This window comes from Pan troglodytes, chromosome 5, assembly GCF_028858775.2.
Source record: "Pan troglodytes isolate AG18354 chromosome 5, NHGRI_mPanTro3-v2.0_pri, whole genome shotgun sequence".
NCBI classification, from domain to species: Eukaryota; Metazoa; Chordata; class Mammalia; order Primates; family Hominidae; genus Pan; species Pan troglodytes.
The window spans coordinates 181,750,370-181,763,250 of record NC_072403.2 but is presented as its reverse complement, the minus strand read 5'-3'; the positions used below and the strand labels follow the sequence as shown (position 1 = coordinate 181,763,250).

The window sequence follows — 12,881 nt, the reverse complement described above, 5'->3', positions numbered from 1 at the left end:
CTTATTCTTCAGTTTTCAGCTCAGCTGTTACCTCTTCTGGCATGTGGTGGAGACATGTTCTATATTTAATTAACTAATAAGTGATAAAGAAATGGAAGAACGAGGTAGCCTGTATCTTTTTATTAGTGTGTGTGACAGTGAATAGCAGTGAAATGGTTAACTTGAGAGAATAATTTAGTAGTACATAGCAGGGATTTTAACAAATGAATTAACAATGAATATGTAAGATAAATGTATTTGAAAAACTCAATCTTTTAATTTTTTAGGTTTGAAGTTATGTTGTTATACTCTTATTTTTAAATGTCTATGATCTGTGTTTTATTTTTGTTAATTTTCCCAGCTTCTAATCCTACGAGGACACCATCAGCCAATTACTGCTATGGCTTTTGGAAATAAAGTGAACCCACTTCTAATCTGCTCAGCATCACTGGATTATGTTATAATGTGGAACCTGGATGAATGTAGAGAGAAAGTACTTCAAGGTAAATGAAAATCTAAAACATGTTTTTAAAAACCTGCAAAAGGAATAACTCATCCTTCAGTATACTTGGTACCACCCAAGGGGTGTTTCCCTTGGGTAACAGCAGTCCCTCGGGGGGTTTGGGATAATTTTGTACTCTCTTTACCTTGAACCCAGGCATGCAAGCAGGCGCTTTATATGGGAAGGGCCCCAGGCCATTCAGACTTACGGACCTTTGCTGTCTGTTATGCTGATCTTATAGGCTCATTGGTTTTGATCTTATGTCCCTTTTTATTTTAAGAACTGTCCATTTTGTATCAACCTGAAAACATGTAGGAAAGTGGAAATATTCTTTCCTTGCACAGCAAGGGGTCTTGAGCACCTGTAATATTTCAGGCTGGAGACACAGTGGTGAATAGGAAGGGCTTGGTCCCAAATCCTCTGGAAGTCACAGCTCAGAGTTTGAGAGAGACACTGTAAGCCAGCGACTGAGTGGCTGTGAATTGTGAGTGTGCAGAGGAGAAGGCAGATGAGGCCAGGGCAGCGTGCACGTGCATGGGAGCACTTTGAGAAGCAGGATCTCGGAGGGGCACGTGCGCTGAGGGTGAGGGTGAGAAGGGATGAATGTGCCAAGGCCCTGGGAAGAGTGAGAACCTGCCTGTGTGCTTGGAGCGTGCTGATGTCAGGAGAGCCTCATCTGAGGAAGTCGAAAAGTTAGGTGGGGACCACGTTAAGGAATTTGAGTTTTGTGCAATTATATAGAGAAGTTAGAGGATTACATTAAAACATAAATGCAAAGAGACTATAAATCTATGTATTCTATGTAGGGACATGAGTACGTGTCCCTCTCTAGACTGGGTGGCTGTGGGACATGAACATGTGTGTCTCTCTAGGCTCCGGGTGCCTGTGGGACATGAGCACGTGTCTCTGTCTAGACTTGGTGGCTGTGGGACATGAGCACATGTGTCTCTCACAGGCTCTGGGTGGAGTATATCTGCATTTTGCTGGTGATAGGTCCATGGTACACACTAGGACCAGATGACCTTGCCCGCCATTTTTTCCTTCACCTGTGTGGATTTGCATGACGGGCTCTGCATCAGGCTGCAGCTGCTGCACATGTTGTCCGGGTCTTGGGAACCTCCTGGCTGCTTGTGGGTGTCCTGACATTGCTTAGTCCCTGGAGGCCTGGGTTGGATAGGCCCCTACTCCTTTCCTTCCAATCAATGTTAGCTGAACCTAGACATGAGGGTGGACATGGGGTTGGATGTGGGTGAGAAGCATCGAAACATGCAGTTTGATGTGCATGATTCTCACTGCACGGGTACTGCAGCCTCCAGAGAAAGGCATCTTCGTGTTTCGATGCTGAGAGAGTCTCTGCAGGGAAGTGCTGCATTCCCCAGGTTTTCAGAAGACTTCTGTATATCCAGTATTTTTGATATTCTTAAAGAATCAAAATCACATCAAAGCTCATTGTCATTCTCTCAGTAATTTTAGAATAGAGGGTTACATTCTCAGTACTTTTCTCAGATTAATGTAATGCTGAATGCATTTGGTAAACTGGCACTAATGGTGAAACTCACTCTAGGGCTGGTCCCTCGAGGGACTGTCATGGGCTCGCTTTTGGGAAAGGTGCTGTGTTTACAGTTGAGCCTGGATGATCGTGTTGTTGCCGTGTGTGCTGGAAACAAAATATTCATGCTGGATATTGAGGTAAGATTGAAATTCACGTGGATTTCACGGAAGGGTTTAGCTGATGGGGCCTCCCAGGTTCTGGGACCTTGCCCAGCGGTCTTTTCTTTTCTTCTGTACGCCTTTTTTTTAAAGCTATATCTTCAATTTAGTTTACTTTTATAAAATCACATCTTTATCTTGCAATTGGAAAACCACTGGTATCAGATAGCAATATTTATATAAATATTAAAACTTTATGGAATCTGGGTGTCAGGTATGACTTTAGAGAAACATGTTCTGCAAAACTTTTATTTCTCAGATATTCCCTGATTGTAGGCATCCTTCCTAGCATAGCGCTTTTGTTTATATCTTTTATCAAAATGTTCTTTTCATCAAGAATCAGACTTTTCGCACCAGGGTTAGTTTAAGGAAATGTGTCACCTCTTCCTGCCTGTGTGATTTCGACCTCGTGTGTGACTAGAACAGTCAGCTGCCCCATTGCAATGTTAGAAAGCCTGATTTTGTAGGTGACCCCAGGCCTGGGGTCGTTTTGTCAACATGGCTCACAAAGCTGTTGGCCTGAATAGCTTTTCTTTTGATAGCCACTTAATAAACGTAGGCGAGGAAGGATGTTCGGCATGGAATGTGAATTGGTTCTCATGGGCCTCATGTGTAATAGGCATTTTGGGAGAGAAGACATTTATGTCTTCAGACTATTTTTGGACTAATTATGAAATTAAGGCTCATAAATTTAAAAAGTTCACATCATGAGTTAAGCCACAGAGAGATGATGGGAAGTATCTAAGAGTTAGGTAAAGGGCTTCACACTATTTCTAGTCTGTCTGTGAAAGCTTTCTGGATATGTTGGTGTTTGAGCTGTAAGTATTTCATGTTTTGTTGTAAACATCCTGTGATAGATTAACATTAGGCCACCCCACCATTTATAACAAAACTACCATTAGTGTGCAAAGAATTAACATTGTTGTGTCAGGAAAAGGAAAACCAAAGTGAATTAGGAAGAAGCAGAAAACTGTTAGTGTTTGAAGGAAGATACTGGGTCCCAGATGGAGAGAACAATCAGCCTGGGGTCAGGTTGGAGCCACACCCCTGAGTCGGGCACATAGCAGGTGAGTAAGCAGGTGCCTGCTGCAGATGTGTGTGCAGCCCGTGAGATCCTCCCCACGCTTCCTTAGCAGCAGGCGTGTCAATTGAAATACACTTCACTCGGGGAGAATGACTTTCAGACATGAGGAATGGTTGTCACGTGAGTCCGTGAAGAGCTCACATTCTTTTAACAGCATACTCAGCAAGTCAACAGTTTATACCATTTGATTTTAAAGATTTCAAATGAATACTGAGCACTTCCTGGTAAAAGGCACTTTTTAATCAACATAAAATGTCAAAAGGAAATAACTTAAATATTTTTCAGGATATAATGTTATTCATATCATAGACAATGGACTAGCTTTATTTTATAGAAACTGGAGAAAATGGAAATGTATATTTCATAACACTCAGTGTCATAACTCTCCCTATTCCTACACAGGTTATAGTCTTGCCTTTTATTTTTAACAATCTGATGGTAACTGGCATAATATACTCAGTATTCTAAGTTGTATTTGTTGATGGCGATATGTTGTATTACTAAAGAAAGTCTTCCAGAGTTAAATGTCTGTTTGTAAGTTAAGTCACCATATATATACATGTTTATTTTTTCTGCATGTATATTAAGGGATATTTGTCTTATTTAAATGGAGTGCTGTAAAATTCAAGAAGAGTGCCCAGCACTTCGTGCCTGGAGTTCCCTGGGGATATTCTCAGGGCGATGACTGACCGTAGGAACCCCCGATGCTCTCACTACTCCATTCCTCAGTCATGCTGTTCAAGCCTGATTTCCATATAAACGGGAAGCCCTGTGTGTCTCCAGCTTGTGACGCTGACTTCTGGGGTGCTGTCTTGGCTGTCGGAGGTTTTAGGGACTTCAGGAGGAAAGGGTAACTCATGAGCGCCTATTGCCGCACCGTCTTGTCTTGTAGGAAGCCCTCGGTGGAGAACAGATGCTGAGGGATTGGGAAGGCGGAGCAGTACATTCTGAGTTACAGGCAGGGAGCCTCAGGGCAGATGCATGGGGCAGCCGGTGGGGAGACAGGATTCCTGAGGAGACGCCAGCTTCCTAATTCGCTCAGGGTTAGCTCCAGTCAGTGTCGTCTTTTAACACTGCTGAGACTGTGCCTGTCGCCTGAGCTTTCCTCTTAGCTCAGACACCTGACTTTTCACCCTTGGTTTATATACAGAGAATTCCAGCTTGAACAGAGGAATAATATGGGCTTTATTTTAATAGCAGCGATTTTCTGTGACATACATAGAACGTCCTGATGTTAATAACCGCCACAAAGTCCCACCACCGACCTTCCTGCACACATTCTCTCAGACTCAGGCTGTCCGGGCCGAGCTGCAGGGCCACCTGGGCCCGGTGACTGCGGTGGAGTTCTGTCCCTGGCGAGCAGGCACCCTCATCTCGGCGTCCGAGGACAGAGGCTTTAAGGTGAGGGATGGACGCTGGACGGCGTTCCTGCGTGGCACGCGCTGTGGAAAGAGCTGTGGTGACGGGAGCTGTGCGGTTGCTTCACGGCCACGGCCACCTGAGTGATGTTGTTTCTACCCCACTTCTGCAAGGCGCCCGCTATCCTGATTTCCACAGAAACGCCCAGCCCGGATGTTTTGCCGGGGCCGCTGGCTGGGCTTGGATTCCTGACAGGACGGTTCTGCGGCCCCGGATTTCCCACAACTGCATTCAGGGCCTGGGAGCGCCCAGGCACGAATTCTTCTCCACGGCATTCCCAGGCCCAGAGCAGAAGAGCCAGTCCCAGGGTGTGGAGGGTTCAGTCAGCACAAAATGAGGCTCTAGAAGAAAATGGAATGCGGATTCAGTTTTTATCCAGCTGACATCAGTGTGCGCCTGACAGTGTAGACCTGACCAGCGAGTGTGCACCTGACCTGACGGGGTGTAGACTGCTACAGTTTCCGCTTGGTGCCTCTATCTTGGCAGCGTTGACCAAGTGCCTGGGAACTGTTTTTCACCTTGTTTCATTTTTGTTTCCAATTCTTCAGATCCACCAGCGTTTTATTTATGGAAGTGATGTTATTTTTTTCTTTTTGATTCTGACATATTTTATTGTGTTACTACATTTTTATTATTTTTGTGCTCATTTTATTGTTTTCTGTTTTAGATAACCATTTGTGTTGACTAATCTGATATTGAATAGTACTGTTAGCTTCACCTGTTGCAATAATGGCAACGTTGTTACCTCTTCTAAAGAATCCTGTCTTTATCCAAAGGTCTGGGACCATTGTACAGGATCATTAATATACAGTTCATCTGTGTTATCAGGTAAATTTAAAACTTTCATGTTTCCTGTAAATAGGTTGTGTGTAACCCACTTTTTCTAGAGCACATTACAGGGCATAAGATGGAGCTGGGACATTCGAGTGGATCTGAATGAGGCAATCTCAGACTTACAGCCCTTCACTCCCGTCCACACAGGGAGAGGATTCACTTAACAGTGAATGTCCTTGATGTTTTTCACTTAAAATTAAATGCATGCTTGGAGTCTGGGCCTTTCTGTTTTGGAGGAGTAAAGCACGTTTGCTGTCAGATAAAATGCCTGAGCACCCAGGGAAGTCGAGCCCTCTGCTCTCTGTAGAAACATGTCCCAGAACCAGCGGTGTTGGTAGGGCCAGGACTGCCCTGTCCATCCAGGGTGAGCGTGGGCGTGCGCCACACCTGGCCTCATGGTCAGGTCCTGAGCACGTGTGCAGCTCGTGAATGCCAGGGTCCTTGCGTTCTTCCCTCAGCTGGCTTTCTGTTGGTAAATGAAGCTGGCACACGGCCACACAGCTACAGCATTGATGGTGCAGGCGTCCGCGGAGCACGGCATAAGGAGCGGTCTGCGACGCCCCAGCACCTCTCCCGTGCAGCCCCTGTGCTTGTCCTCCTGGCATCTCAGGGCACTGGTTTCCTGCATTCGCTTTGCTCCCCTTGTGCACGTTCTGTCTTCCCAGAAGAAGAGAGTTAGGGAATTAAGAGGAGAGCGTTCTTCCGTGCGATAAGTGACATGAAAATGCCACTTAAAGCATATACAGATACTTTGGTGACCTGGTAGAGTTATTGTTATATCTTCTCAAATATTTAACATTCTTTCTGAGGTTAATGTATCCATGTGTAGACTATGGTGCTGTAATGACTTAAAAACATTGCTTTCTATCAGGGTGAAGCACATTTCTTGGAAGTACGTTGGAATCTTTTTTCTGAAATTAATTATATGGAATTACTGTTTGGTTGCCAAGAACAATGATACACTTGATCTTTGATTTCATTTATAGTTTAATTAGGATATGTAATATTTTTCAATATTCATTTATCTAGTGCTCCTAAATTACTGACAGTTTAGAGTAAGTTTTAAATGAAATGACATCCTAGGCAACAATTTTTTTTAAGGAAACAAGACATCCATTTACTTGCTGTTTTCATCACTAAGTCCATAATTTTATTATTTCTGGCTGACTCAGGGATCCTTCTGCTCCAAGTGCAACGTCGATTAAACGGCAGTGCTGCCCTCCCTCTAGGCTGTAAAGCAGCCGGAGCTGGGCCGTGGTTTAAGCCCACCAGGCCTTCTGTCGGGAGGTGGGATGGGATTCCTCGGGACCCATCTGTGGTGGACTCGCCGGGCGGCCTTTTGGGGTGATGTCCCCAGCCTTCCTTGTGTTTATGGGGTTTTCAACATTTGTATTCTTGTGCAAGTTTTACTTTTTGGTGAAGAAATTATTTTGGAATAGTTCAAACTTGACTAACAGAAATACTGTAAGTAAATATTACGTGTAAAGAGATAAGTAAAACTGACAGTTCTCGGGTTAATTGGTACCAGGCACTTACAAAGCTAAATTTTCCGATGTTCCTTTCACCAGCATATCCTCTTCTCAGTTTATTCATTGATGCAGAAAGCAGGCAGCTGGTCACCGGGTGTGCTGACGGCCAGGTGAGACAGCCACAGAGTTAAGTTCCAGTTCCCAGACATGCCTGAACGTGAGCTTGTACACAAAGGTCTTTGTCTTCATGCTACTTTGTATTTTCCTGCGATTTGAAAAAGCCTGTCCACCTCAGTGCTGAGAACGTGACCTTCTGTGGGTCTCAGCGTCACTGTGGGTTCAATATGGTCCTGGGCCCCCTGGTCTGCGGAGGAGCTGGGTCTGCATGTCCCAGAGCTCCATGCGTGGTTCTGGAGTGCAGCAAAAGTGAGGGCCACTCAGGTGACCCTGAAAACCTGACGAGAAGAGGGCTGTGAGCAGACGTCCCCCGCTCCCACGGGTGCTGCCCGCGCCCCAGAGAGGCTCCCAGGATGGCTCCTGTGTGGCATCCCCCGTACCCGCATGCTGCCCGCGCCCCGGAGAGGTGCCCTGGACGGCTCCTGTGTGGCATCCCCCATGCCCGCACGCTGCCTGTGCCCCGGAGAGGTGCCCTGGACGGCTCCTGTGTGGCATCCCCCGTGCCCGCACGCTGCCCGCGCCCCGGAGAGGCGCCCTGGACGGCTCCTGTGTGGCATCCCCCGTGCCCGCACGCTGCCCGCGCGCCGGAGAGGCGCCCTGGACGGCTCCTGTGTGGCATCCCCCGTGCCCGCATGCTGCCCGCGCCCCGGAGAGGCGCCCTGGATGGCTCCTGTGTGGCATCCCCCATGCCCGCACGCTGCCCGCGCCCCGGAGAGGCGCCCTGGATGGCTCCTGTGTGGCATCCCCCGTGCTCCTTGTGCTCCCCTTTCCTGTCAGCTTTACACACTATTGAAAAACCTGAAGATGTTGGCCTTTTTCAAAACATTTTTTAGGTGAGCATTTTAAGTTCATTTCACAAAGCCTGGATAAAGTTTCTGTTTTTATAATTTGAAAAAGATAATTTTGAAAACTTAGATTTTTTTTTTTCCTTTTGACAAAGTTGACTGCTGTTGCCCTTGTCTTCTCACCCAGGGCATGTGGGACGTGCTCTTGGCTGTGAAGCTGTGGGGTGTGTGCAGAGAGCCTGGGGCCTGGGGTTCCCGGAGGAGCATCTTGGGGAGGCCTGCACAGTAGGATCCTGCCTGTGTGCCCTGAGCTGATGTGCCAGCTGTGTGAAAGTGCTCTGACACCGTGGGCCGTATGGAGGGCCTCCAGGGGGGATGTTGAAGGCAGGAGACAGCTGTGCCGGGAGCCTCTGCAGGCCGTGGAGGGCACGTCCTGTGACGTGTCTGCCCTCACTGCTCCACCTCTGGTGTTGCTGCTTCTGCGTCAGGACCCTTGCTGCAGCGCCATGTCTGCATCTTCTTTGCTTTTGTAGCTTTGGATCTTCAGTTTGATGGATGGACACCATTATCGTCGTGTGGCACGGGTTGACCTAAGGAAGAAGACAGAGACTTTCTCCACAAGAAGGGTTAAGTCTGGGCTGTGCAGCCAGCCAGGTGGGTTGCTCAGACCCTCCCTCAGGCCTCCCACTTGGCCCAGATCTTTCACCAGGCGCCATGTCAAGGGCCCTAGGTCACACAGGGGAGAGAGAGGTCCCAATGTAGGAGAAGCCAAGGGCTGCAACCTCAGAAAACCACTGAGGCCCTGCAGGTCATGTGAGGGGTGGGCCATCAGCAGACGGAGGCACCTGGTGTGGGTGGGGACAGGGGTAAGAGGCTTTGGTGAACAGAAGAGCAGAGGCCCCAAGGCAGCAGCTTTGCAGCTATGGGTTGCTTTCCTGCAGTGGGTGACCAAGGAGGGCAGGTCATGCTGATCAGAAAGGTACACTGCATGACTCAGATGCCACCTGCACCTACCCAGCACCCTCCACGTCCCCACCTGGCCTGTGAATCTCAGACACCACCTACACCTGCCCAGCACCCTCACATCCTCACCTGGTCTCCTGCGCATCACAGATGCCACCTGCACCCACCCAGCACCCTCGTCCTCACCTAGTCTCCTGCGCATTGCAGATGCCACGTGCACCCACCCAGCAACCTTGTCCTCACCTGGTCTCTGGCTGTCCAGAGTTGCTTCCTGTTGACCACAGCTCTCCTCAGGTGCGCTTTTTATCTCCTGTACTGTCACAAAGGAGCTGACCCTCTCCTGGAAGAAAATGTTGATTTTACTTTTCAATCCAGGGGCCACCTCTTTCATTGGTGTGTGCAGCTGACGTTTCATATTACAGAAATCATCTCTGGGCTCACAGCCTACACTCTCTTCCTCATTCTGGTTACTCGTTCTTTCTTTTAGGTTGTGTTTTTTTGTAGATGACTAAACTATTTCTTTTCATATTAGGTCTGAAATTACTTGTATCCAGTATACCAATTTTTTCCTGATGTTTTAAACCTTGGTTTTTGTTACTTATTTGATAAATAATTATCTACTGCTGAAGGAAATCTTAAACTTAGTTTTAGGAAATATGAAGTTAAGTTCTTTCAATTGATTATCTCCTCTTTCCCACTCCCTTGCTCTGGTTCTGCATTTGAAGTTGCATCGCTCCCAGGTAGCATCATGCTGGGTGTTACCTTAGTGCTTTCCTTGACACGTGATCCGAGTGACTCCGTGGTGCACACACATCATGCTGGGTGTTACCTTAGTGCTTTCCTTGACACGTGATCCGAGTGACTCCGTGGTGCACGCGCGTCATGCTGGGTGTTACCTTAGTGCTTTCCTTGACACATGATGCGAGTGACTCCATGGTGCACACACATCATGCTGGGTGTTACCTTAGTGCTTTCCTTGACACGTGATCCGAGTGACTCCGCAGTGCACGCGCGTCATGCTGGGTGTTACCTTTGTGCTTTCCTCAACACGTGATCTGAGTGACTCCGTGGTGCACACACATCATGCTGGGTGTTACCTTAGTGCTTTCCTAAACACGTGATCTGAGTGACTCTGTGGTGCACGCGCGTCATGCTGGGTGTTACCTTAGTGCTTTCCTTGACACGTGATCCGAGTGACTCCGTGGTGCACTCACATTATGCTGGGTGTTACCTTAGTGCTTTCCTTGGCACGTGATCTGAGTTACTCCGTGGTGCATGTGCGTCATGCTGGCTGTTACCTTAGTGCTTTCCTCGACGTGTAATCTTACTCCGCGGTGCACTCACATTATGCTGGGTGTTACCTTAGTGCTTTCCTTGGCACGTGATCTGAGTTACTCCGTGGTGCACGCGCGTCATGCTGGGTGTTACCTTAGTGCTTTCCTTGACACGTGATCCGAGTTACTCCGTGGTGCACGCGCGTCATGCTGGGTGTTACCTTAGTGCTTTCCTTGACACGTGATCTTACTTCGCGGTGCACATTCACTGCAGCATCTCTGTGTGGCAGTCCTCAGCCTTTAAACTTGACGGATGCATTTAAGTTCACTTCTTAGATTGTCAATAATTCTGTCCCTAGAAGAAAGCCAGCTTCCCTCTACAAGTGCTCTGGGAAAAGGAGAGCAGGTTGAAGTAACATTTCCTGTACTGAGACTTGCACCCTGCGATCTCTCACTCATCCCAAATTCTGCATGTGGATGGTAAGTATGAAAAACTTTGCCTATGCCACATAAAGGAAACCTCTTAAATTCCTTAGACGAACATTAGGTTCATTTTCTAAGAATGACTGAGATAAAACCAAATTATTTTGGTCTCTGATTATTAGTAACCTCATTCTTGGGATTGCATGTTTTAAATCTTAAAGTTGGTAAACTTGAGCAATGATACGTAAGTGTCTTTAATAAAAGGAAATGGATGATTTTTAAGTTTATTACCAAAGTCTAGGCAGATCTTTGCCTCTGTGATACAACTTATGCTTTAGAAAGAGGAAATGGTGATTGGAATGGCCTAGACTTTCCCATCTACCGCTGTGCTGTACATTACACATTTAAAGTTAACCCCAGACTAATTTTATTTATTTCTGTGCTCAGTAGAAATATTATTACATATTTGGCAACATAAGGAAGTACTGTTTAACTGTGATTCAAGAATATATTACAATTATGTTTACTTCTCCTCCCCAAAATGCTTGAGATTAGGGGGCAACCTTGCTTTGAATGGCCTTGGCCATTGCTTGTCTGTGTCTCTGTGCGGAGCTGCCCCTGGAGCAGAATATTCCCTGCTTGGTCCAAACCACAGAGAGGAAGCAGGGTGGGCATGGAGGCTGGACACGGTGCTCCCGGTGGGTGCATGGACCTGAGGCACTTTGAGGCTTCCCTGTCTTACCTCGAGCAGAGGGAGCCCTCAGAGCTAAGCCGGAGCCACATGACCCATTCTGTTGACGATGGTCGTTGGGTGAACCGTGGACTGGTGTTGGTGGATGCCCAGGAGGAGCCCAGGGTGCTGCCTGGGGCGGAGCTGGAGAGGGGAGGTCTGGAAAGCAGGTTCCAGCTGGGGGCCTCTGCCAAGTCCATGTCCAGCCTCCCTGGAGATGGCTTCTCAGTGTATTAACAGACCCCGTTGGCATTGGTATTAACTCTGCCACCTCGGGCCAGGTACTTTCCTCCTGGAGTTGGTTCTTTATTCACAGAGGTGGGCAGCTTGTGTGGCCTTCAAGTCTAGTCACTCGGAGGCTACCTGAGCAGTGGCCTTGGCCCAGGCACTGGCACCGACCTTTTCTGTAACCTTAGAAGGAAATAGAAACCACAGAGGTCAGAGCGAGCATCTTCACAGACATTAGCAGGTGCCCAGGGGATCACCACAAATGCGTTGGTGGCACAGATGTGGCCGGCTTGGCACAGATGTGGTTCTCACTGGCAAGAACCTGCCCCGGCCCACGCTCCCCACTCCTGCGGAGAGCTCACAGCCAGGCCAAGGGGCGCACGTGGGGCCCAATACCCACGCTCCCCACTCCTGCGGAGAGCTCACAGCCAGGCCAGGGGGCGCACGTGGGGCCCAACCTTCAGGAATAAGATTATTGTGTATTATTTTCTTTTTTCCTTAAATCAGTCTTTCTTCTGAGAACACCCGATGTGTGTGGATCGGAAGCTCAGTGGGGTTATTCGTATTTAACCTGGCAAACCTGGAAGTGGAAGCTGCTTTGTATTACAAGGGTAAGATCTTTGATTTCAACGCCATGTAACTGTAATGTTTTCCTTTGACTGGTATGTGGGGTAGTGTAAGTGTTTGTGGAGAAGGCCTTGCCGTGTGAATCGGAGGGTGAGATGCTTCAGTCACAACTCAGCATTGAGAACGTGAGCACCTCTGTGCTGCTGGATCCGAAGGACGAGGACCCTTCCCGGACCCTCGGGCACTCAGCCCTGGAGCCACTCCTTGCCTACATCTGCCAGGCCCTCGCCTGGCACTCCAGGCCGCCCGGGCCCGAGCAGCGTGGAACACCTGCAGGAACACCCTTGGGAAGCCCCTGGATTCTCCACCATCCCTAGAGAGCCTCCCAGAGCCCCAGGCTCGCACAGCGTAAACGTGGCCGAGGCGCACTCCTCTCCAACCCTGGTTCCCTTCCCCAGTTTCTGCCAGCCCCAGAAATGTAGGAATAGTCACCTCCACCCCCACCCCCTCCCCCAAGACCCCCTTCTCATCCCCCCACCCCTCCTAACTCCATGGCTGCCACCAGCCGCACTCTTTCTGCCCAGGAGCCCAGGCGACTTCTGAAAAGCAGGCTGGATTCCGTCCCTCTCCTCCGCTGCAGCAGGGCCTCCTCGGCGGCCTCCCGGGCACTGCTCCTCTCTGTGCCTCCTTTCTAGCCCTGAACGCTCAGACCTCTGTTGGGCTGTGGGATCCGTCTG

At 48.5% G+C, this 12,881-nt stretch overlaps 1 protein-coding gene across 35 annotated transcripts in view; it reads left to right on the top strand.

The window, feature by feature from the left end:
* Positions 1 to 12,881, top strand: part of WDR27 (WD repeat domain 27) — a 247,248-nt gene that overhangs the window by 28,821 nt on the left and 205,546 nt on the right. For 10 of the 35 annotated variants that reach the window (XR_010158285.1, XR_010158283.1, XR_010158279.1 and 7 more), the window contains exons 4-12: positions 341 to 482; positions 2,046 to 2,170; positions 4,473 to 4,676; positions 5,471 to 5,522; positions 7,097 to 7,167; positions 8,493 to 8,613; positions 9,648 to 9,662; positions 10,556 to 10,676; positions 12,085 to 12,188. Coding sequence is in view for 21 of the 35 variants with exons in the window: in XM_054686545.2 (XP_054542520.1) it covers positions 341 to 482; positions 2,046 to 2,170; positions 4,473 to 4,676; positions 5,471 to 5,522; positions 7,097 to 7,167; positions 8,493 to 8,613; positions 9,648 to 9,662; positions 10,556 to 10,676; positions 12,085 to 12,188 (955 nt within the window). In the remaining 14 variants the exon portion in view is untranslated. The remainder of the gene's footprint in view (positions 1 to 340; positions 483 to 2,045; positions 2,171 to 4,472; positions 4,677 to 5,470; positions 5,523 to 7,096; positions 7,168 to 8,492; positions 8,614 to 9,647; positions 9,663 to 10,555; positions 10,677 to 12,084; positions 12,189 to 12,881) is intronic. The other 25 variants (XR_010158276.1, XM_054686544.1, XM_054686540.1 and 22 more) reach the window with 7 other exon arrangements.